General features: G+C 40.7%; 1 protein-coding gene across 1 annotated transcript in view; it reads left to right on the top strand.

Annotated features, from left to right (window-relative positions):
- COBL (cordon-bleu WH2 repeat protein) overlaps positions 1–25,330 on the top strand; it is a 195,936-nt gene that overhangs the window by 39,992 nt on the left and 130,614 nt on the right. Inside the window, 1 exon segment of the mRNA XM_029285077.1 lies at positions 19,370–19,555. Within this exon segment, the coding sequence (XP_029140910.1) occupies positions 19,370–19,555 (186 nt within the window).

Below are 25,330 nucleotides of genomic sequence, written 5' to 3'. Positions count from 1 at the left end.
CCCCCTCGCGCTCTCTCTCTCTCTCTCTCTCTCTCTCTCTCTCTCTCTCTCTCTCTCTCTCTCTCTCTCTGTGTGTCTCTCTCTCTGTGTCTCTCTTACACACACACACACACACACACACACACTTCCTGTTTTCTCCTCCTCATCCTTTTCCTCATCCTTTTCCTGAACGGAGTGGGAGGAAGTTAAAAAAAAAAAGAGAAGGGGTGGAAGAATGGGGGAAGCTCTCCTTTTTTGTAACACCTCGTCTTCCTCCGACTCTTCCTCTTCCACTCCTGGCCGGGCCTGACGGGATTAAGCTGGGAGGTGAGGGGTGGGCTAAAGCAAATGAGCTGCTGCTGCACACCACCAGCCCGAGCGCTTGCTGTTTCCTGCACGTGCTCCAAGGCACCCAGCTGTGTTCCAGTGGGCCAGGGCTGGGGCAGCGGGGGGCCAGTCCCTTGCCATTTCTGGGACAGCCCGGGGGGGCAAATCTGGGCCCTCCCCGGCCCGCATCCGACCCATGGGCCTTGTGTTTGACATGTCTGTTTTAAAGTGTTCTAAGCAACCCCCACCCCACAGTTCTTCTGGCGATTCAGACTGGCAGATTTCTATGTGTTAAATCCAGGAAAGATAACATCAGTCCGGTTCTGTTGTGCACAATCATTCAACAGCTCCTCACACTTTATTTTGACGGATAAATAAACCAGATCCCAGAGGCTGTGTCTTTTCTTTTCTTTCTTTCTTTTGTAAATATTTTATTAGGTTTTACAAGAATAAAGAAAGGATGGGATCAGTATGGGTATTGGATAGGGTTCGGTAGTGGGATTAGGGTAAGGGTAGGTACAAAAATGGTGTTGCCTCCAACAATAATTCCACGCTTTAGCAAGCAGACTGTAGTCCGGATACAAATATTAAATAACAGTAATTAATGTAATGGTAAATAACTATAATCAATAACAATAGCGGTAATCATGAAAATAATAGCTAGTCAGTAGATGTCATTCATCCTATTAAACTTTACAATCCTTTCTTGCTAGATCGTGTTGCTAACGATTGATAAAAAAATTTCCCATGTTTTAAAATAAACTGAGTCTTTTTCTCTTTAATCACTAAGGTTAATCTGTCCATTTCTGCACATTCTAAAATTTTTGTAATTATAATCTGGTCAAATGGTAAATTTTCATTTTTCCAGAATTGGGCAAATGCTATTCTTGCAGCTGTCAATACATGTAATATTAAATATTCATTCTCTTTTCCATAATTAAGTCCTAGTGTTCCCAACAAAAACAGTTCTGGCTTAAATTCTATCTATATTTTACTCATCTTTTCCAGCCACATATGAATCTTAAACCAAAACTTCTTAGCACTAGGACATACCCACCAGATATGATAGTAGGTACCTGTTTTTTGTTTACATTTCCAACAATTATTCAATTCATTTTTAAACATTTTCGCTAATCTTACTGGTGTCATATGCCATCTATAAAACATTTTATATAAATTTTCTTTGTATGAGGCTGCTTTAGTAAGTTTTATGTTTCTATCCCAAAGCTTCTGCCAGTCTTCTAAATCTATAGAATATCCAAAGTTTTTTGCCCAAACTATCATTGTTTCTTTTACTTGTTCTTCTTCCATCTTCCAGTTTAGGAGGAATTTATAGAGGTTTCTTAATTAAATTTTCATCTGTTTTCAAAAGTATTTTATCAAGTTGTATCTGTTCTTTATAAAATCCCATTGACTTTGCATCTTTTTCATATCTTGTTTGAATTTGCAAATAAGGCCACCATGCTAAGTCAATACCTTGTTGTTGAAGATCTTTCTTTAAATTTTCTGTCCTTGTCCAAAATGTCTTTATAGGTAACAAGTCTATCATAATTGATTAGATTTGGGTAAGCGAACGCTTCCATTGTTGAAAGCCACTCAGGTATTTTAGTATAAATTTTTGTTTAATTCTCTCCCATTCTAGCAAAAGAACATTAGGGCTTTTCAACCTTTTCACCCATTGTACCACTTTTAGGATATGTCAACATCCGAGTACCACCAGTTGCCTAGCAAGGTGTCAAAAACTTGATGACCAAGTGGGGGGTGAGGGGGTGTTTGGTTTTTATTCCCCCCCATCTGCTGGGTGGTTGCAGCAGGTTTTGATCACTTTACATAACCCTGGGACACTGTGACCGTCATAAATATGAATCAGTTGCCAAGCATCTGAATGTAAATCACAAGACCCTGGAGATGCTGCAACATTCCAGCTGATCGGCGCTTCTGGGCTCAGCAGAAGTGCCAGGATCAATGCTGCTTTCCAGCTGATTGGTGCTTCTTCAGGGCTCAGCAGAAGTGCCAGGATGAGCACCGAGCTCCAGCTGTAGCCTGGCGCTGATCCTGGCACTTCCACTGAGCCCTGACAGCTCCGAAGAAGCACCGATCAGCTGGAAAGCGGCATTGATCCTGGCGCTTCCATTGAGCCCTGACAGCTCTGCAGCTCCAGCCATCTCTCACTCAGGCTTGTGTGGTGCTGCCACTGGTTCAGCTCATTCCCCTCCCCTGCTACCACTTTTCTAGGAGGGTCACGTACCACCTGCCAGGTGCCAATGTACCACAGGTGGTACCCATACCACTGGTTGAAAAGCCCTGCCTTATAGCATGGTTTTGGAAATATTTGTGTACTTTATTTTTCCCATACCACAGAAAAGCATGCCAACCTAATTGTAAGTCATGTCCCTCTAAGTAGAGAAGTCTTTTATTTCTCAACGTTATCCATTCTTTAAGCCAAAGCAAAATGGCTGCTTGGTAATAGAGTCTTCAGTCCGGGAGTCCAAATCTTCCACTATCTTTAGCTTCTTGTAACATTTTAATTTTAATTCGTGCTTTTTTCCCTTGCCATATAAATCTCAATGTTGTTGCATTTAAATCATCAAAAAATTTCTTTCCCAGTTTTACAGTAACTGTTTGAAATAGAAAGAGTAGCTTTGGTAGGATACTCATCTTCACTGTCGCTATTCTTCCTAACAATGACAATTGAAGATTTTTTCCACTTTTCCAAGTCTATTTTGATTTGTTTCAATAATCTTTCATAATTATCTTCTTTTAATGTTGTGCATTTTGATATTAAGTGGATACCTACGTATTTGACTTTTTTGACTATTTGGAGATTTATCTTTTTTACAAATTGGGTTTTCTGTTTAACTGTTAGATTTTTTGTTAATACCTTAGTCTTTTTCCTGTTTATTTTCAAACCGGCCACTTCTCCAAATTTCTCTATTTTCTGCAGAAGTTTAGTAGATGTTTCTAGTGGCTCCTCCAAAATGAAAACCAGGTTATCTGCAAAGGCTTGTAGTTTATATTTCTGATCTTTTATTTCCAATCCTTTGATTTCCATATCCTGCCTAATATTTCTAGCCAAAACTTCCAATATGAGGATAAATAACAGGGGAGATAATGGACATCCCTGTCTTGTGCCTTTTTTAATATCAAAACTTTCCGTATAGTCTCCATTTAGATTACAGCGGTTCTCAACCTGTGAGTCGCGACCCCTTTTGGGGTCGAACGACCGTTTCACAGGGGTCGCCTAAGACCATCGGAAAACACATATTTCCGATGGTATTAGGAACCGAGACACCACTCCGCATCTGTCTCCGCACTGCCTCCTCCGCCATTTGTAGAGAGAGAGAGAGGCATTTTCGCTTCCCTTCTCTCTCTCTCTCTCAGGTGGACTTACCTCCTGCAGGGCTCCTGATTGGCCCTGCGCCCGGGTGCTCCACCCCCTGGGAGAAGCACGGCCATGGCCTCATGGTCTTGGAGCCACCCAGGGAAGCCCCAGGATCCCTGCTGGGAGAGGCCCGCTGGAGGCTCCGCTGAGCGGGCCAGTCCTCCCAAAAGCCGCGGCCCAAGGGAGACCAGCCCCTGCGATCCCCAGCCAGCCCGACCATTGGACCCGCTGGCTGGGAAGGCGCGCCGGAATCCAGGCTGCTGGGAAGGAAGAAGGAGATTCAGCAAAGGTAGGAGAAGAGAGCTGCCTCCTGGGGCCTGGTGCTGGCGGCGGCTTCCTTGCCCTCTTCCGCCAAAGCGGCTCACACGGGTGCCAGGGCAAGAGGGGTGCCTGGGGGGGCAGCCGGGCTGGCAGAGGGGCTGGCAGGGGCCGCGCGGCACCAGCCCCCACCACAGCTCCATCGGATGGGCGGAGGGCAAGGCCGAGCAGCGCGGAGTCCCGGCTAGGGCGACTGCTTCCTCGCCCTCCTCCTCTCCTTCCTCCTGCTGCCCCCCAGGTGGCTCAGGAGGGCGCTGCCTCCACCACGGCTCCATCGATGGGCGGAGGGTGAGGCCGGGCAGCGCAGAGTCCCAGCGGGGGCGGCGGCCGGGCCGGGGGTGGCAGGGACCCCGATGATGCTGCCCTGCCGCTGCCGCTGCCGCCGGAGCCGCTGCCTCCTGTCCTGCTCCCCCTTTCTGGCCCTTTGGCTGAGGACACGGCGGCCGGGCCGGGGCTGGTGGCGAGGAACCCCAATGATGCTGCCGTGCCACCGCCGCTGCCGCTGCCTCCCGTCCTGCTCCCCGCCCGTTCAGCTGAGGATTTGGCAGGGCGGCGGCTGGGCCGGGGGCAGCGGCGAGAAACCCCAACAATGCTGCCGTGCTACCGCCACTGCCACGGCCTCCTGTCCTGCTCCCTGCTCATTCAGCTGAGGATTTGGCGGGGTGGTGGCCGGGCCGGGGGCGGCAGCGAGGAACCCCAACGATGCTGCCGGGCCGCCGCCGCCAGAACCGCTGCCTCCCATCGTGCTCCCCCTCCCCGCCCATTCAGCTGAGGACACGCAAAGGCCAGGGGCGGCGGGGACCCCCGACGATACTGCCGTAAGAGAGAGAAAGAGAGAGAAACAGAGGAAAAGAAAGAGGAAAGAGAGAGAGAAAGAGAGAGAGAAAGAGAGAGAGGAAAGAGAGAGAAAGAGAAAGAGGGGGAGAGGAAAGAGAAAAAGTGGAAAGAGGGAAAGAGAGAGAATGAGAAGAGAGGAAAGAGAGAAAGAGAGAGAGGAAAGAGAGAGAGAGAGGAAAGAGAGAAAGAAAGAGAAAGAGAAGGAAAGAGAGAGGGAGAGAGGAAAGAGAAGGGGAGAGGAAAGAGGAAAGAGAAAGAGAGAGGAAGAGGAGAGAGGGAGAGGGGAAAGAGGAAAGAGAAAGAAAAGAGAGAGGGGAGGAAAGATAGAAAGAGAAAGAGGAAAGAGAAAGAGGGAGAGGAAAGAGAAAGAGAGGGAGAGGAAAGAAAGAGAGAGAGGAAAGATAGAAAGAGAAAGAGGAAAGAGAAAGAGGGAAGAGAGAAAGAGGGAGAGGAAAAAGAGAAAGAGAGGAGAGAAGGAGAGGAGAGAGGGAGAGGGAGAGGAAAGAGAGAGGGGAAGGGAGGGAGAGGAAAGAGAGGGAGAGGAAAGAGGGAGAGGAAAGAGGGAGAGGAAAGAGAGAGGGTGAGAGGGAGAGGAAAGATAGAAAGAAAGAGAGGAAAGAGAAAGGGAAGAGAGAAAGAGGGAGAGGAAAGAGAGAAAGAGAAAAGAGAAAGGTAGGAGAGAAAGAGGGAGAGGAAAGAGAAAGAGTGAGAAAGAGAGAGGGAGAGGAAAGAAAGAGAGAGGAAAGATAGAAAGAGAGAAAGAGAGGGAAGAGAGAAAGAGAGGGAGAGGAAAGAGAGGAAGAGAGGAAAGCATAATCACTATGCTTTAATTATGTTCAATTTGTAACAATGAAAATACATCCTGCATATCAGATATTTACATTGCGATTCATAACGTAGCAAAATTACAGTTATGAAATAGCAATGAAAATAATTTTATGGTTGGGGGTCACCACAACATGGTGGCCATGCCCACTTGGTGGCCACACTCACTTGGTGGCCACACCCACTTGGCCACGCCCCTGGCACCGGCGATGTATAAGTGGTTGGGGGTCACCACAACATGGGGAACTGTATTATGGGGTCGCGGCATTAGAAAGGTTGAGAACCACTGATTTAGAAGTATCCTTGCAGTTTGTTTATTATAGATTGCTTGAATTGCATTTATGAAATTTTTGCCGAAATCCATTTCTGTCAGCTGTTGGAACATAAATTGCCAATTTAAGTTGTCAAAAGCTTTTTGTGCATCAAGAAATATCAGTGCCATCTGTTTTCCTGGGTGGTTTTCATAGTATTCCAAAACATTTAAGATAATCCTTAAATTATTCTTTATCTGTCTTTTAGGCAAAAAGTCATTTTGATCTGTGTGGACAAATTCAATCCGAAATTTCTTCATTCTTTCTGCCATTATTGAAGCAAAGATTTTATAGTCCACAGGTCTATAGTTTTTTATTTGTGTGGAGTCAGTATCTTCTTTAGGTATCAAGGTGATATTAGCTTCAGTCCACGAGTTTGGTATTTTTATCTCTGAGAAAATGTTATTGCACAGTTCCTTCAAAATTGGACTTATTGTATATTGTAGAGCTACATAAAATTCTGCAGGAAGTCCATCAGGACCCAGGGTCTTATCCTTCTTTTGCCTTTTTATAGCTTCTGTAATCTCCATCATTGATATTTTCTCATTTAATATATTTTGAATGTTCTCTGGGACTTTTGGGAGGTCAGTTCCTCTTAAATAATCCTGTATTCCCTCTTTGGAAACCAGCTCTGCCTTATAGAGTGTCTCGTAATAAGCCTTAGTAATTTTTTTCAATGTGTCATTGTGGAAGTGTAGCTCGCCTTTTGAGTCTTGTAGCTTATTTATCATTCTTTTTTCTTTTTCTTTCTTCAGTCTATATGCTAACCATCTTCCCGGTTTATTAGCATTTTCAAAAAAGTTCTGTTTAGATCGTTTAATCTGCTGTGCCATTATATCCATCTCAGTTAGATTTAATTTATGTTTTATTAATTCCATTTGTGTCTTCACAGTCTTTTTTGTGGGTCAATTTGTAACTCCGATTCTAATTTATTAAGTTCTTCTTTTAACTGTAGCTGTAATTGTTTTTTTTCTTTATTCTTTTTAGCAACATAAGTTATGGCCAAACCTCTAAAATATGCTTTATCCATATCCCACACATTTTGGAGGGAGGTTTCTTCTTTCTTATTTATTTTAAAGAAAAAATTCCATTTCCTTTGTTGCGAATTGTAGGAATTCTTTTTCTTTCGATATAGATTTATTCAGCGACCATCTTAATTTTTTCCTGGTTCCTTTCCAGATCATTTTAGTTGGATTGTGGTCTGCTCAAATATTAGTTTCTATTTCAACCTCTTGTATTATAGTTTTCAAGTCAAAAGATGTCCATATCATATCAATTCTTGACCATGATTTGTGCCTATTTGAATAGAACGTATATTGTGATTTTCCTGGGTTCATCTCTCTCCATATATCTTGAATGGACAGTTCTTCTTTCATTTTTAAAAGGGCCTTGGGTAAAGTGTTTCCCCCTTTTTTGTCTTGTTTATGGCTTTTATAGTCCCGAGTTGCATCAACTATTGCATTAAAGTCTCCCAGTATACAAAGGTTTTGGTAGTTTAAGTCCACTATTTTATTATGTAATTAATGATAAAACTGGTCTTGCTTAACATTGGGTGCATATATTGCGACCATCAGTATCTGTTTTTGATTCAACGTAATTTCCACCATTAATATTCTCCCTTCTTCATCTGCATAAACTTGTTTGGGGTTCATCTTTTCTTTTATATAAAGAGCTATACCTCTTTTCTTTTGCAGTGCCAGGGAGAAGTAGAGCTTACCCATTTTTGGTTGTTCTAAGATTCTAGAGTGTTGTCTCTTAATATGTGTCTCTTGGAGACAAGTTATGTCCATTTTTAACTTTTGTAGTCTAGTAAAAGTTTTTCTCCTCTTTGAAGGAGAATTCAAACCATTTATATTTATTGAAAAAATTCCAACCTTCTCCATACTTCAGTTATATCTGGACCTCAATCTTCTAGGGGAGCTTATCTGCCTCTGGCCTCTCGGTCTTGCTCCTTCCTCTGGATGGGTCTTTTTAAGTTCTTCCTCCTCCACTTGTTTAGGCGCTCCTACATCTCTCGCTTCCTCTTGTTTCTTGGGTTCGGGATCGCCTTTTTCCAAAAAAGCTCTGTGGTTGTTGAAAATTTCCTCTGCTTTGAGTGGGGTATCCAATCTGTATCTTTTTGAATTCCAGAAAATTAATAAGCCTTCTGGGACCAACCATCTGAAATTCACTCCTTTGTCGAACAATTTCCTTGTTAAGAATTGGTAGTCTCTTTGAGATTCTCTTATCCTTCTAGGAATTTGTTTAAGCACTACTAATTCTTTTTCTTTGTATTTTAGTGGTTGGTCTCTTATTATTCTCAAAATCTCATCTCATGTAGATCTTTTGAGGAATCCTACATGGACTTCCCTAGGAACTCTGTTTCTTCTAGCATAGCTTGAGTTGACTCTAAAGACCTGATCTATTTCTCCATTCATTTGGGGCTTTTCCATTCCAAGTAACACTGCGAGTAGCTCAATCATCAAATCTAACAAATTCTCGTCCTTATCTTCTATTACATTTTGAAATCTTAAGAAATATGATGCTCTTTCCATCTCAATCACAGCCAAACTATCTTCCAGTTCCGCATTTGTTTGTGCCAGTCTTTGATTCTCGTCTTGTAGGGATTCTAATTTCTGGTCAACTTCCACTGACTTGTCTTCTATTTTTTGTATTCTTTGTTGGTTGTCTGTAATCACCTGTTGGAAGGTTTCTATTTTTTGGTTCATTTTAACGAGATCATTTTTCAAATCTTCGTAGTTTTTATCAAGATCCTTTTTCAGGTCTTCATGGTTTTTATTCAAAGATGCCGCCTGGGCTGCAATTGCTTATAATATCGCTTGGATGTCCTTTTGCTGAACTTCCACTTTTTCTTGTAGGAGTGTAGTAATAGATTTTTTAGGAACTGGGCTCGCTGATGTCAAAGCAGGAGCAGAGGATCCTTTTCTCCCCAACTTAGTCAAATTTGAGGCACTCATCTTCCAATTGGTATATTATATTATAATCCATCAGGTGGCCTGATGGCCAGTTGTAATCCAAAAAAAACCCTCCTATTGTTAGGGGGAGATCAGACAAAATTTAAAAAAGAGAAAATAATTCCAATAGGGGGATAAAAAAGAACCCCAAAAACATCTGAGAAAAATAAAGGCCAACAAGAGGAGAACAAAATCAATAATAGTAGAAAAATGGGGGGAGGTAGAGAACACTCCCACTAACAAGATATTCAAAAAAGAAAAAAAAAGTCCAAAAAGGAAAAAGAGAGGAAGCAAAAAAGCAAAAAAAGAGAAAAAAGTAGTAGGCCAGAAGAAAGAACAAAAAAACTGTAGAGAAAATTATCCAATTTACAGTATAATCCACCAAATTCTGTTCAACAACAGGGAAAAAAGGCAAAAAACCAGAGTTCCTTATTATTTAATTCTTCTTGGAAAAAGTCTATGTTATACAGCCAGAGCAAAGGAAAAGACAAAAACAAAACAAAATCTCTTTGAGCTAGTTTCAAGGTCAGATAAGGATGTCTGGGCATGGAGCCAAGTTCCCAGTCTAAATAAACATTAGACAAAGGAAAGAGGAAACAAAAGCTTTCCCATGTGACCACAGGAGATACAATGTAACTCTTCCAGACGCTTAGATCAAGGGGAAAAAAAGACTGTTCAGAGTAAAGAAAAAAAATTATAGAGTTTTAATAGTAAAAATATAGTTAGAATAGCTTTTCCAAGTTAGAAAAAATATCTTCAAAAAAAAAGAAAAGAAAAAAAAGGAGCAAGCTTCCCAAATTGACTAGAGCTTGAAACGCTTTACTGTACTAAAAGTTTATTTTTGTTTTTTGAAAAGCAGCTTAAACCGCCGCATGTACGGGAGGGGGGGAAGAAAAAAACTCCACCTCCTCCCTTCAAGCTTCATGCTCCAAGTAAAAACAGGCTATTTCAAGTCGAATCCACCATTAGCAGGAAAAAAGAGCATATTCTCACCCGGCTCAGCTGTTAATGGCGGCTCGCAAAGATGCGGTCTGCCTTTCTTCTGTTGATTCCAGGGGCTGCTTTGAATTCAGTGGGCCGGTTGCTGCCGGCCCATATTCCTCAAAGGTTCGCCCTTCAGTGGCCACCTCTCTGGCATGGCATTCGGCCCAAACGGACCCACCAGCAGAAGAATAGTGGACCAAGGGGACAAAGAGTCATTTCCCTGGGTCTAATTTCAGTGATGTCACTGGAAATCTCCCCGAGGCTGTGTTTTTTCACCCCCCTTTTCCTAGCTGGCCAGTAAGGAGAAGTTCAGAGGGGCATAGGATGAAAGGCAAATGGTTACATTGTGATGGTTAGCATACCCGAAAGCTGATAAACAAAAAGTTACTTTGTAGTGAATAGAGGAAGTGAAAGTAATAAAGCCTGTATGCATACCCCCCTCTCCCTTAGGAGTATGGCAGGATCCAAGAGAGGGTAAGAATTGGTTTTATATCAGAGAAGATAGATAGAAAGGAAATATAATTGGATTCTGACATCCTGCCCCCCCCTAAAAATAAGAGAGATCCACCTGTAGAGAAAACAAAACAGGTATAAAAGTTAGTCTGGCTTGTTAGGTTATCTGTATGAAACTTCTTTAACAGCTTCGGAGCTCTGACATCACATTTATGGACCCACTCGTTTTGTGAGGAGGGGAAGTGTTTCCATGCTACTAAGTATTGAGTTGTCCCGTGATATCTCCTAGAGCAGTGGTTCTTAACCTGGGTGATATTGCCCCCCAGGGGGTGATTTTGTTTTTCAGGGGGGCGATGGAATGAAAAGGGGCGATGCGGGGGCGAAGGAACGAAAAGGGGGCGATATGGGGGCGATGGAGCAAGAAGTTTTGGGAACACTTTTGAGACTTTTTCTTTTCTTTTTTTTTTTAATAAATTTTTTATTGATTTTTATAATTAAACAACAAATAGCAATATGATGCATTTACATACACAAACCAAAAAGAATAATCCAATTCGATACCTTGTCGGGAACGCTTGGCAGTCCCCGCCTTGCTTCCACCCTCATCCACTTTCCTATCCTTCCTCCCTCTAACCCACAAACTCTCCTCCTTCCTCCTTTCCACCTACCTACGTCCCCTCTCCTTTCTATCCACCTCATCAAGTGCAATTTGGGATACCAGCCGAGCATCACTTTTGAGACTTTTTCGTACAGTGAATCGCTGTATATCTGTCGTACAAAAACATCAGATCGCTCGCTATGAGTGGATTGAATTGTGTTTTCAAATGTTCCTCCAGCTAGCTTTAGTACAGAACGCCGTACATATGTGAATACGCATCGCTTATCTTCATGCGTGTTGCGCAGCAGCCTCTACCCATACAGTGGCCTGCCATTGGCCAGAATGGGCAGTGATGGAGGGGGGAGCGCTTCTTTCGAAACATCGCATGCTGAGTGGCTGTCCCCTGTGATGTCAGCTGTAAGGTTGACGTCACAGTTTGAGTTTTCAGCTTTGTTTTCGAATTTTTGTTGTGCTCTGTAAAACATTTTGTGTGTCTCTTTGTATTGTACTTTTTTTAGCGTGCACTCCAGTTTGATATTATATTTTCTTTGTGTCTTTTTAATCCTTTTTACAGTGTGCGTGATTATATATACTTTCCTCAAATCTTAATTTAGTTTCAGAGTTTTCGTCTTGAAATTCTTAGTTCCTGCATTGCGGTTTGTTCTTATGCCCTTTTTATATTTCTTTTTGCGTCTTAAATTTCGTTTGTAATTCAATCATTAAATGTTACTGTTTTTCTTTTCGGGCATTTCACTTTCTTGCAATTGAATTTTGTTTTCAGTGGTCATTACATTTAAGTGTCTTGAATAAATAAGATAATAATGAAATACACGTATCACGAAGTTTGGGAATAAAGTGCCAGGTGGCACCAAAATTTTTCACAGAGATATGAGAATATGGGAAAAAGACTGGAAATAAACTGTTTGCATCGATATGTCCTGATGACAATTTTAAAGAAAACAAAAAAAAGTGTTTGCATAAATTGAAGAATTATTTCCTAAGTTTTGATTGAGAGGTTATGTTGGGGGAGGGGGGCGATGACAACTTCCTCATTGGCTCAAGGGGGCGATTTGTTCAAACCACTGTCCTAGAGTCTAGGATTTCCTTTATCTTGAAGTGTTGTTCTCCTTCCACCATGATTGGAGGTGGTGGGGGAAGGATTTTTGGCTGTAAGGTTGACTGTTGTTCTCTTTTCAGCAAACTGCAGTGAAAAATTGGGCGTGTTTGCCTGAGATTTTTGGGTAATTCTAATTCTACTGTTACTGGGTTTATGATTCTTTTAATTGGAAAAGGTCCTATATATTTTGGTCCAAGTTTTTTATAGGGTTGCAGGGATTTTAGGTGTTTTGTAGACAAATATACCATTTCTCCTACAATAAATGGTGTGGGTTCAACTCTTTTTTTATCTAATTGTGCTTTGTATGCTTGCCTAGCTTTGTCTAAGGCTTTTCTAACTATTGGCCAGGTGTTTTGTAATTGTTCTATCCATTCTTTCAGTTATGGGATTGCTGGTTCGTTTGGGATTAGTTCTGGCATGGGGTTAGAAAAAAAGTGTAACCTGTGCTGGAGTGGACTGCATTATTGTAGGCAACTTCTGTGAAAGGGAATAGGTCCGTCCAATTCATTTGCTGGAAATTAATAAAGCATCTTAAGTATTGCTCAAGTACTGAGTTTGAGCATTCTGATTGGCCGTTCCCCTGAGGATGATGACTAGATGACAGTCCCTGGGTGGTTCCTAAGAGGGATAAAAATTCCCTCCAAAATGCTGACGTAAATTGCACTCCCCTATCAGATATGATGCATTGAGGTGCCCCATGCAGTCTGTAAATGTGCTGCACGAAAAGGTTCACTAAGGTTTTTACAGTGTGGATCTTTTGGCAAGGGATAAAGTGCACCTGTTTGGAAAACAAGTCCGTAACCGTCCAGATGACAGTGTTTCCATTGCTTTCTGGTAGTTCCACTATAAAATCCATGGCTGTTTCCCTCCAGGGGGCTGAGGGATTTGCCACTGGTTGTAACAGTCTGGGCAATTTCCCTTGCAACCTCTTGGTAGTTGCTCACATTGGGAAGCTGGCCACGTAACTTTCTATGTCCTTTTTCATGGATGGCCACCAAAATTGCCTTTTAATTAAGTGTAATGTCTTTACAAATCCAAAATGCCCTGCTGATTTTGTGTCATGGCAAAGCTGCATGAATGTGACCCTCTGGGTGGTTGGTATATATAACATTTCCCCCACCCAAGGCAGTCCGTCCTTGATTGTGCACACGTGTCTATTTTTCTGGAACCATTCATCTGTTTCCAAAGTTTTCCGGAATTCGATTGACCCTCTGCACACAGCCGCCATGGGCGGTTGGGAGACTTGCTCTCTCTCCCCCGTTCAGTTTCGCATCGCTGGGGGGCCCTGAAAAGGGCCGAAAGTCGCCCCGAAGAGGTGACCAGCAAGGAGGGGCTTTTGCTGGATCCCGGGAGAGCAGCAACTCTCCCGTCAGATCAGGCGATTCCTCCAAACCGGCGGAAGAAAGGACCGGCCATAGAAATATGGCTCGTCCCCAGGCTGCAAACAACCGAAGTCACACTACCATCTGGCAACTGCAAAGCAGCGTGGACAGGACTGGGTGAGGTTTGCCTCTCTTACATCCTAACTACTTAATTACCTGCATAAGCTGTTAAAGGACTTTCCCCCCTGTGGTGAGGGAAGGGAGATTCTAGGCCTCCCTCCAGAAACAGCAGCTATCACCCACTTGGGAGTTTAAAACGTTGGAAAAATACTGAGATCTTAATTGGAATCCTATTTCCTAAAATTGATGGATTATAAGATTTGCAACTTTCTACTCTCTATATATTTCTTCTTTGATTTTTACTCTAATTACTGTTGAAGATTTGGGGTTTTTTCCCCCTTAAAATAGAGGGGGGGAAAAACCTAAAAAGATCCAACTAACTCTAAGACGTAACCTGCTATTCTCTAAGACAGGGCTTTTCAACCTTTTCACCCATTGTACCACTTTTAGGATATGGCAACATCTGAGTACCACCAGTTGCCTAGCAAGGTGTCAAAAACTTGATGACCAAGTGGGGGGTGAGGGGGTGTTTGGTTTTTATTCCCCCCATCTGCTGGGTGGTTGCAGCAGGTTTTGATCACTTCACATAACCCTGGGACATTGTGACCATCATAAATATGAATCAGTTGCCAAGCATTTGAAGGTAAATCACAAGACCCTGGAGATGCTGCAACATTCCAGCTGATTGGTGCTTCTTCAGGGCTCAGCAGAAGCACCAGGATCAGTGCTGAGCTCCAGCTGTAGCCTGGCGCTGATCCTGGCGCTTCCACTGAGCCCTGACAGCCCCGAAGAAGCGCCAATCAGCTGGAAAGCGGCATTGATCCTGGCACTTCCACTGAGCCCTGACAGCCCTGCAGCTCCAGCAGTCTCTTGCTCAGGCTTGTGTGGTGCTGCCACCGGTTCAGTTCGTTCCCCTCCCCTGCTACCACTTTTCTAGGAGGGTCACATACCACCTGCCAGGTGCCAATGTACCACAGGTGGTACCCGTACCACTGGTTGAAAAGCCCTGCTCTAAGAGACTTGTTGACAGTTTTGAAAATAGATAAGATATAAAATAACCTTGAAACACCATCTGCAAAACTTCGCTCAGCTTCCCATTTGGTGGACTTTCTGACTGTCAGTTTCTTTTTCTTGAGTTTAATATACTGCAATGGAAGGAGAGCAGGAAATGATTTCTTCTAAGGAGGAAGTACAGGAACAAATTCTTTGTATGTTAAAAGCGATGATCCAAACTCTACGTATGCAAGCTCTGGATATACAAACTCAAACTATGACTTCAACCAAATAATTATCTATACAGAATTCTATAGAGAAAATGAAACAACCAAATGTTATGACAGAAGACTTAGATACTCAACAAATACAGACAACAGAAAACACAAAAAAGAAATTGATAATAGAGAACAAGAGAAGGACTTTTCTTATAAACCAGAAGGAATTTGAAAATAAACAAGAAAAACAGATGAAAGAGAAGATAAATACTTCGGGACAACTGCATCGAACTGGAAAAATAAAGAGACTACCGGCTAAATCAACTAGTCCTCTTAAGAAAACATCAATTGGACGTTCTTATCAATATCAAACAATAGCCACAACAATACAAGGATATTTTTTTGACGATTTAAAGGCAAAAATACAAAAAATTACCTGGCAGAGGAAAAAAGCTAGAATAAGATTGAAAAAGATTGGGGTTCTGATCTATATATGAGATCTAAAATAGAATATATCTAAATAGATAGAATATATATTCTGAACACAAGACATTGTAACGATTTGAGATAAAGAAAATTTTGGTTATATAAAATCTAGAAATGTTGAAATAAGAATATTATATTGTCATTAGATGAGTAAGATAGATGGTAGAATTTATATATAAGGTGTGTATTTTAAATATTAGAGTGTATGAGTAATTGGGAGAAAAGAATTGTGTTTAATTAAAAATTTGGAAAAAATAAATATTAAATGTTAAATTAAAATATTAAAGGAAAACTAACCATCAGGTCACTGGTTGGCTAAAAATCTGAATGTCTACAAATAACTAAGATTTGAATTTAAAACATTGTTATGAGTTGAGACAAAGGTTAAGTAAAATTTAAAAGTATAAGTACTGATAATTAAATTTGTATATGGGTTTGTGGTATAAATGTTGGTGGTTTTTTTAAAAAAAATTTTTCTCTTTCTGGAAAGGAAGAAAGGAAGGAAGTAGAAGGAAGAAAAGAAAAAAAATTATTAGTTCCAAATGTGAGATAGGAGACTTAGAAATTGGGATCATTTAAAACCTGGAAATGATAAAGACTAAACGTTAAACTTAAATATCAATGGGAAGTTAAAGTTAAGAAAAACTTACTAGGTTATTGTCTAAAAGGTGGAATGTCAAATTAATTAAGATATGTATAGACTGAAGATTATTGATGAATATTAGAAAGGTATTTTTTGTTTGATTAATAGAATAAGAACTGTATTGGTTTGAATATGACAGTAGATATTATGGGGGAAAGAGGGGGAATTAGTTTGTTGTAATAATTTGAGATTTGTACTGATGATATTCAAATGTAATGGAATTACTGTGCTCAGCCGCCATGCTACTTTTCAAATATGTAAATGTAATATTGTAAAATCAATAAAAAACTTGAAAAAAAAAGAATGTGACCCTCTGGGTGGTTGGTATATATAACATTTCCCCCACCCAAGGCAGTCCGTCCTTGATTGTGCACACGTGTCTATTTTTCTGGAACCATTCATCTGTTTCCAAAGTTTTCCGGAATTCGATTCTGGTTTGGCTACCCAGCTGCGTTTTTAATTTAGCTTGGGCTCTGGTAGTTACTGGCGCTGCCAGTTGTGGTTTCGCCATAAGTGGTTTAGCATCAGTGGCTCACATGCTGTTATATTGGGGCATGCAAGACAGTTCATCTGCCAAGAAGTACTTTCCCCCTGGCAAGTGCTTGAGCGTAAAGTGGAATTGATGAAAATGCTGGGACCAGCGGGTTTGCTTGGGGTTGAGCTTCCGGGTGTTTTCAAGGCTTCCAGGCTTTTGTGATCTGTTTACACCTGAAAAGGGATTTTATTCCCTTCAAGGAAATGGCGCCACATAAATATCAATGGGTAATGACAACGTATCCCGTATGCCTCTTTCTCCAACATGGGCCAGTGCTGTTCCATTTCGGTGAGTTTCTTGGACGTATACGTGCATGGTTGCAATACCCCTTCATCGTTTTCTTGTAATAGTACAGCCCCCACTGCCACATCACTTGCCTCTGCCTGTATTATGAAAGGCTTATCCATGTCTGGATGCCTCAGTATGGGTTCGGCAGAAAAAAGTCTCTTTAATCTCTCAAATGCCGCTTGGCATTCCATTGTCCATTTTAGTGGCTGGCTAGGTTTCACTGAGGATTCTCCCTTCATTTTTAGTAAGTTCATGAGGGGCAGGGCTATGTGGGCAAATGAGGGAATGAATTGGCGGTAAAAGTTTTCGAAACCCAGGAAACTTTGCAGCTGCTTCCTTGTGTGATGTGGTGCCCATTCTAATACTGCTCTGACTTTCTCTGGGACCATTTCAATGCCCTGTGGGGATATGCGACAACCAGGTAGTCTATTCTTTCCTGGTGGAATTTGCATTTCAATAATTTGGCATATAGGTGGGCAGCTCGCAGTTTCTTTAAAACCGCTCTGACTAGATTGACATGTTCCTCTTTGGATTCGGTGAAGATAAGATAAACCAGGACACCCTTAAATAGGTGCTCCCTTAGTACCTTGTTGATTAATTGCATAAATACTGTGGGGGGCCCTTGTAGTCGAAACGGCAAAACTTTGAATTGGTAGCACCCCATTGGGCAATTAAATGCGGTTTTCCATTCATCCCCTTCCTTAATTCTAACGCGGTAATACGCTTCCCTTAGATCTAATTTAGGGAAAATTTTCCTTTTGAGAGGTGGGATAACAGGTTCCAATTCCCCCTCAGTGTCTCTCCAGCTGCAGCTCCAGGCGCTGGTGTGGCCTCAGGGCTCAGAATTCTCCTCCCCTAGAGAGCTGAAGGTTCCTTTCATCAGGTCAATAGCTTTCTCTAGGATCCAGTTCGAGTGTTGTGCCCAACTTCCTTCCTCTTCACTAATGTGCAGGGATTTCTCCATTTCCTGCTTCCATTCTGGTTGGTGGCCGCCCCGTCTCAGGGTCACCTTTCTCAATCTCTTTTCCCACTCGCCTTTCTTTCCAACGCCCATTGACCACTGAGGTTTGTGGTTACGCGTCTCCACCATCTCTTCTCCTGAGGAGTATGACATTTCAGATCCCGACAGCTGGCAGGTTTTTGGTCGGGGGGATGGCTCCCTCTCCGTGGGGTTTTCTCCCTTCCCTGCCTCGTCATCTGACATTGTATTTTTTGCAAAGTCCCCTGGCAAGGTTCTTCCTTCCAGATTGACTATTACTGCAGATCCTGTCTAATGTAAGGAACCACTTCAATCCACATCTTAAGAAAGCAGAACTCTTGGAAACGGTCTCTTCCAACAGGAACTTTTATTAAGAAAAATTGATAGCAGGCATGATAGACAGGATCTGAGGTATTTCCTTACAAATCGATGTTTTAGAGTGTTCTAAGCAACCCCCACCCCGCAGTTTTTCCGGCGATTCAGACCGGCAGATTTCTAGGTGTTAAATCCAGGAAAGATAACATCAATCCGGTTCTGTTGTGCAGGATCATTCAACAGCTCCTCACACCTTATTTTGATGACAGATAAATAAACCAGATCCCAGAGGCTGTGTCTTTTCACCCCCGTCCCTTTTTCTAGCTGTCTGGTAAGGAGGAGAAGTTCAGAGGGGCATAGAATGAAAGGCAAATAGTTACACTGTGATGGTTAGCATACCTGAAAGCGAATAAATAAAAGATTACTTTGTAGTGAATAGAAGAAGTGAAAGTATTAAAGCCCGCATGCATACCCCCTCCCCCTTAGGAATATGGCAGGATCCAGGAGAGGGTAAGAATTGGTTTTATATCAGAGAAGATAGATAGAAAGGAAATATAATTGGATTCTGACAGTGTGTTTGTCTTGCACTTGCTGTTGTTTCTTTAAAATTATTTATTTTTTCATGCTAATTAGTACAATGACAAACACTACTCCAGTCTGCTATTATGAAACTTTACTAGATGGGAAAATGCATGGGTATCATTAATGGAATGCTGGTGGTAGTAGGCATTCATACAGCATTTGACTTAGTGAAGAACAGTTCTGGTCTTAATTCTACTGTTGGAAAGAGAGGACCAGGAGTTCTACAACTGAATGCTGTTGTTACTGCCTGATCAACTTCGCTGGCACCTTAAGTCAGGTTCATCCTTCCTCTTCATTTACACCCTCTCATTTTAATAACATTAAGTTATTTGTATTTGCTTTATTTTTAAATTTGTATAATTGTGATTATTAGTTAGAAATAAAAGAAAGTGATTTTTAATTTATATATTTACTTACTTATTTACTTATCTATCACATTTATATAATCACCCATCTCTTGTAGTTACTCTGGATGGTGTATAAAATAAAACAATCTGTATTGATAAAAACCAATTAAAAATCAATCAAAATACATTAAAAAGATAAAAACAGAATGGTGAAAAAACATACAGAAAGTACATTTAATCAGTCACCATGTAACCATCTAGCAGTGCACTATATCAAGAGATCATCAGGCCAGTTGACAAAACCATGATTTGAGAGCCTTCTGGAGGACCACTCCAGATATTTCTGGAGTGAAATATCAGGCAGCATTTTGTTATTGTTTCAGGTAAATTTATAATAAATGGTTTTGAAATGTCACATTAATAAATTTTGATGGTGATTTGTTCATCGGATTACAGGAAACAGTGACAATGGATTCTTCAGGAAATTTATGTTCTGTAATGTTGGCACCATCATTATCTCTTGGGAACTTATCAGGGACAACTGCAAGCTTTGAAATAAAGAAGCGGAGAGCACCTCCTCTACCTGTAATTCCACCCTTTTCAGGTGGGGAAGCTGGCAGAGAAGAAAAAATGCCAAGTCCGGTAAGAAACATAATTTAAATACAAATTGAATGATAAGTATTCAGGAAATTTCCTGATCTGCAAGTGCGAGCTGGATAGGATAACAGAGAATAACCAATAAGCAGATAGTAGCAATGTTTAAATCCCTTACAAAAATACTTTAGAGAAAACAAGTAGTCACAATCTGAAATTATTAGCCAGTATTCAGCTGATGCAATTGCTTTTAAAAGTTTGATTCCTGCTCAGAAAGTCTAAGTTGAATATCAGATTCAGGGTTTAAGAGAGTTAGAATATAGAATAGAATAGAGTTGGAAGAGACCTTAGAGGTCTTCTAGTCCAGCCCCCCGCACAAGCAGGAGAACTTATACCATCTCAGACAAGTTACTGTCCAGTCTCTTCTTAAAAACCTCCAGTGATGGAGCACCCACGATTTCTGAAGGCAAGCTGTTCCACTAGTTCATTGTCCTCACTGTTAGGAACTTTCTCCTTAATTCCAGGTTGCTTCTCTCTTTGATCAACCATTATTTCTTGTGCTGCTCTCTGGTGCTTTGGACAATAATTTGATGCCCTCTTCTTTGTGACAGCCTCTCAAATACTGGAATACTGCTATCATGTCACCCTTATTTCTTCTTTTCTTTAGACTAGCCCAGGGGTAGGCAACCTTGGCTCTTTTATGACTCATGGACTTCAACTCCCAGAATTCCCGAGCCAGCCATGCTGAGGGGAAGGGAGAGGTTTCCAAGCTGAGCCATGCTGGCTCAGGAATTCTGGGAGTTGGCGTCCACGAATCATAAAAGAGTCAAGGTTGCCTACCCCTGGACTAGCCAAACCCAAGTCCTGCAACCATTCTTCATATGTTTTATGATCATCTTAGTTGCTCTTCTCTGAACTTTTTCCAAAGTCTCAACATCTTTTTTGTAGTATGGTGACCAAAATTGGTTGCAGTATTCCAGGTGTGATCTCACTAGGATTTTATAAAGCGATACTAATACTTTGTGTGATCTTGATTTTATGCCTCTGTTTATGCAACCCAGGATTGTATTAGCTTTTTTGGCTGCTGCTGCACATTGCTAGCTCATAGTCAAGTGATCATCCACTAGGACTCCAAGGTGCCTCTTACAATTACTGTTTTTGAGCCAGGTCTAATCTAATCTGTACTTATATTTTTTATTTTTCTTTGCTTTTCTCCACATTGAAACTCATTTTGTTGGATAGGGCCCATTGTTCCAGTTTGTCAAGATCTTTTTGAATCCTGAGCTTGTCTTCTGTGGTGTTGGCTATTCCTGCCAGTTTAGTGTCATCTGCAAATTTGATGAGTTCCCTTTCTATTCCCTCATCTAAGTCATTGATGAAGATATTGAAGAGTACTGGGCCTAAGATGGAGCCTTGTGGTACCCCACTGCTTACTTCTCTCCATGTGGATGTAGTACCATTGAGGACTACTCATTGAGTACCATTTGTCAGCCAGTTACAGATCCATCTGGTGGTGATATTGTCTATTCCACCTTTTTCTAGCTTATCAAGCAGTAGATTGTGGTCTACTTTGTTGAATGCCTTACTGAAATCTAAGTATACTATGTCCACAGCATTTTGCTGGACTACTAATTCGGTCCTTGGAATTTTTGTGTAAACTGGTACAATAGGTATTGGTCTCACATTGTTTCAGGAATTCTTCCCTTAGGAGAAGGGTTTGTAATAGGCTCCTTCCCATAATTTTTCTGAAATGAGGTGATAGAATTCACTTTGATGAGCCTATAAGGAAATTGAAAAAGAACTTCTGGCTAATTTTGATAGTGATCCACATTAAAAAAAGAAGAAAATGTAGAAATCAAGGACTCCTAGAAATTAGGAGCTATATTGCTTTTTTCAAATGTCTTGTTCAAGATAATGTATGTCATAACATTGCTCCATATGGTTTTTAGGCTGACATCATTTAACTTCCTATTGACCATATACAGGACATTACACATTCTTTTCAAGTTGATTTTATGGGTGTGATGTAGCAAAGAAGACATAGAACAGAATGTCTAGCTCTATCGTTGGAGTCTTGGAGAAATGGAATTGCTGACTTGGAGATATTTCTAATGTGTCAGACCTTAACCATATAGATTGGTTTTTTTAGTTATCTTTTAATGGATCCAGTAATATTTAAAAGGCAATGCTTTTCTTTCTGGAACTTGTATGTTTAAAAACATTCCAAAAAGTAATTGTATGAGTCCAAATTCAGGAGTGGGTATCTATTTTGGTTTATTATAGTAAAAATATTTAAAATTAAAAGATATAAGCATAGAACATATTAATTTAGATTCTTTTTCATCAAATGCAGGGTAGCTAATCATAATCTAATGCTGAAACCCCAAAATAGCAGTATATAAAGTATTTAAAAGAAAGAGACTTAACAAAAGAGGAGGTGGAGTTGCATTATATGTAAGAAATCACTAAACCTTTACAGAAATGTATAAAACCAAGGATGAAAGCCTCCTTGAATGCATATGGTTTAATATAAAAGGAAAATAGGAAACGGAAAATAGAATGATATTGCCATACTACATGCCACTCAACCAAGCAGAGGAAATAGATGAACTGTTTGCTAATCAGTTATCTAAATGTATGTAGGAAACACACCACTGTAGTAATGGGGGACTGCATTATATGTTGTGGTATTTAAAAAAAAACAGAATGGAGGGAATTGAATTTGCTCCATATTGATGATATGAAAATCTAGATTCCCCAGATCAGACAGGGCTGCCATGGCAATAGTTTTTTTTCTCAAGTATTGTCAGTTGTCTTGGGTAGTTGTAAATACCAGAATAATTAAAGATGTGACTGCTTTACATGGTGCCACTAGAGTTACTCTCAGGACATCCAGTCTTTAGATAATATCATCTTATTTTGAATCTGGCAGGGCACTGAAGAGTTAATGATATTTTTTTTCCAGAAGGTCATTGATTTTGTTGCAGAAAGAGCAGATTTTTTGCTTCAACAATCATGGGGGTGGGGGGTGAGGAGCTGAGTTAATAAAGTGTCCTCTAGGGGTTCCGGATCGCGGTGTCTCTAGTCACACGAAGAGACTCGTCTCCTCGTCAGCTAGTTTCCCTCTGCCGGTAGACCCTTATGCAGGTCAAAAGTCGCCCTGGAGGGTGAGACTTCTGTCGATGAGGCTTCGCTCGGCTGCGGAGGAGTGGCGGCTCTTCCAGCTGTCCGAGCCAACTCTGAGGGCCGACGGAGAAGAAGATCGGCCAGTAAAATGGCTGATCACCCAGCCGCTCCAACTGCAAGTCAAAGAACATCTAAGCATTAAGAACCACTGTGGTGAACCTGGGTGAGACTTTTCTCTTGCTCCTCTCTTCACTCTATCCTGCTTTTTTTTTTTTTTTTTTTTGCCTGTAAGAGCTTTGTTGGAATTATTTCCCTGCCTTGAAAAAGCAGCTTTTATATGTTTGGGAAAAAAGGCGTTGAACAAAAGAATAGCACAAAAATTTAAAGACTATACTCTATTTTTATTTGCTTTGCAGTACAGAAAAAAATATTTCTTAAGAGCTATACTATCATTTTATCCTGGAGGACTATTTCTTTATTTTAAAAGATAGAAAAAAAAGGGGGGGGAATGGTATCTGGAAAAGATCTTTTTTTAATCTATTGAGGACATCTAGTGGCGAAAACCTAATACTGCAACTTCTGGTTATTCTTTGGAGATGGAATAGACTTGACCTTCAAATTACTTTTGAAGAGAAAAGATAAGCTGATGCAGCTGTGGGAATTGTGGGGGTGGATACTACTTAACTTTCATTAGCCTCCACAAAAAGAAAAAGAGAGACTCACTTCAATTAAAATGGAGAAAGCTAATTCACAATTAAACTGTAAACTTATATTGGAAAAGATCTATGAGGCTACTGCAGAAATATGCGCTACAATGAAAGAGTTTACTACAGAATTAAGAACCAGAAGTTTTACTTCAAACCTTCAAACTGATCTCCAGACTACATCTGACCATTCTATAAATCAAAACATACTAGAAGAGGAAACAACTGAAATCAAAGAGGAATTTATTTTATCTTATAAACATTCCATCTATAGCTTTGAGGATCAGAAGAATCAAAGATTGAGACTTGAAACTTTAAAGCAAAGAAGCTTTAAGGATGAGAGAAATAGATGCCTATTGCAGAGGATGGGATTCCTATCATTCCAAAAGGCATTGCAAGCAATAAAGAGAGATCTATCGGCTGAAAGGGAAGCTTGGTTATGGAAACCTGCCTGGCACAGAAAAAAGGCCAGAATAAGACTGAAAAGAGAAATTTAAAATTATGTGTAATGGATTAAAAGGCACTGTTGATTTATGGACTGTTTTGAGGATTAAGATTCAGAGTTAGAAGTAAGAAGAATGTAGTTTTTGGAATAATAGGTTTATTTTGATGAAAATTATTATGTATTGGAATGGAAAAAATGGTGGCTTTTTAGATTTGGATTGTTTCAATAATTAATTGAATGTTTTATATTAGTAAGATGATGTTTTCATCTGATAATATAGATGTGATAAGGCATAATAATTAATTGGATGAAATTTGAATTTTGTCTAGTGAATTTTGTTTAATATTATTTTGTTATCTTAAAGAGATTGATTGATTGATGGATTATATATGTATAGGGTAGATTAATATTTTATTTTAATTAGGATATGTAATGTGTAGTGGAAGAAGAAATAAATGAGACTTGTGATAAAATGAGGGATGTGAGAGATTAAGAATCAGAATATATTTGGAAGGGATACCTGAATTGATAACCTGTCGATTTAAAGTTAAATTTGATTATGGTAATTGTAAATTTACAAAGTTTTAAAATAGGTTTAACAGTTATAGAAATTTAAATTAGAAATGGAATATCTTAAATGTATTATGTTATTTGAGGGAAATAGAGAGGGGACATTGAATGTATTGAGTTACCTATATATGGTTTTATTTTTGGATGTTTGATTACCCCAACACCACGGTGTGTCCTGAGCACTTTGTTCTAAGAATTAAAAAACCAATAAAATATGTTTCAAAAAAATAATAAATGTCCTCTAGGTGGTCACATTTATTCTTTAAGGTGGCAATAGTCTTGGGATCGATTGGCTGTTGAGAGACAGAAAAAAAATATGGTGCAACAAACAACCGCAGAAGGCAAAGTTGCTGCATTACCTAGGTCTTAGGCAAGTTGTGCAAGCAGAAACTCTTTTAAACAGTATGATCTTACTTTTATTTTATTATTATTTATTTTATTTATTAAATTTATATACCGCCCTATCTCCCTTACGGGACTCAGGGCGGTGAACAGGCGATACTAAAAACCACAATAATAAATAAATAGTTTCTGTGTTAAAATCAAATTAAATAACAGGCCTGTTCTAAAAACACCCCATACAAAACCCCCACTAAAACATAATCAAACTACGCCAGGCCGGCCGCATGGAATAGATGGGCCTTCAGGGCTCGGCGAAAAAGGCGCAGATCCGCAACTGTACGTAGGTCGGGGGGTAGGACATTCCAGAGGGCAGGAGCTGCCACAGAGAAGGCTCTCCCCCTGGGGGTCGCCAGCCGGCATTGTCTGGCCGACGGCACTCTAAGGAGGCCCTCTCTGTGGGAGCGGACTGGTCGAAGGGAGGTGTTTGGTAGGAGGCGGTCTTGCAAATACCTAGGTCCATTGCCACGGAGCGCTTTAAAGGTTGTTACTAACACCTTGAAGCGCACCCGGAAGGCCACCGGCAGCCAGTGCAGCTCGCGCAGGAGAGGTGTTACATGGGAGCATCTAGAGGCCCCC

The sequence above is a fragment of the Protobothrops mucrosquamatus genome, unplaced genomic scaffold (genome assembly GCF_001527695.2).
Source record: "Protobothrops mucrosquamatus isolate PMUCROS unplaced genomic scaffold, P.Mucros_1.0 scaffold1260, whole genome shotgun sequence".
NCBI lineage: Eukaryota > Metazoa > Chordata > Lepidosauria > Squamata > Viperidae > Protobothrops > Protobothrops mucrosquamatus.
Note: the sequence above shows the minus strand (reverse complement) of the source record. Positions and strands in the feature narration are given on the sequence as shown.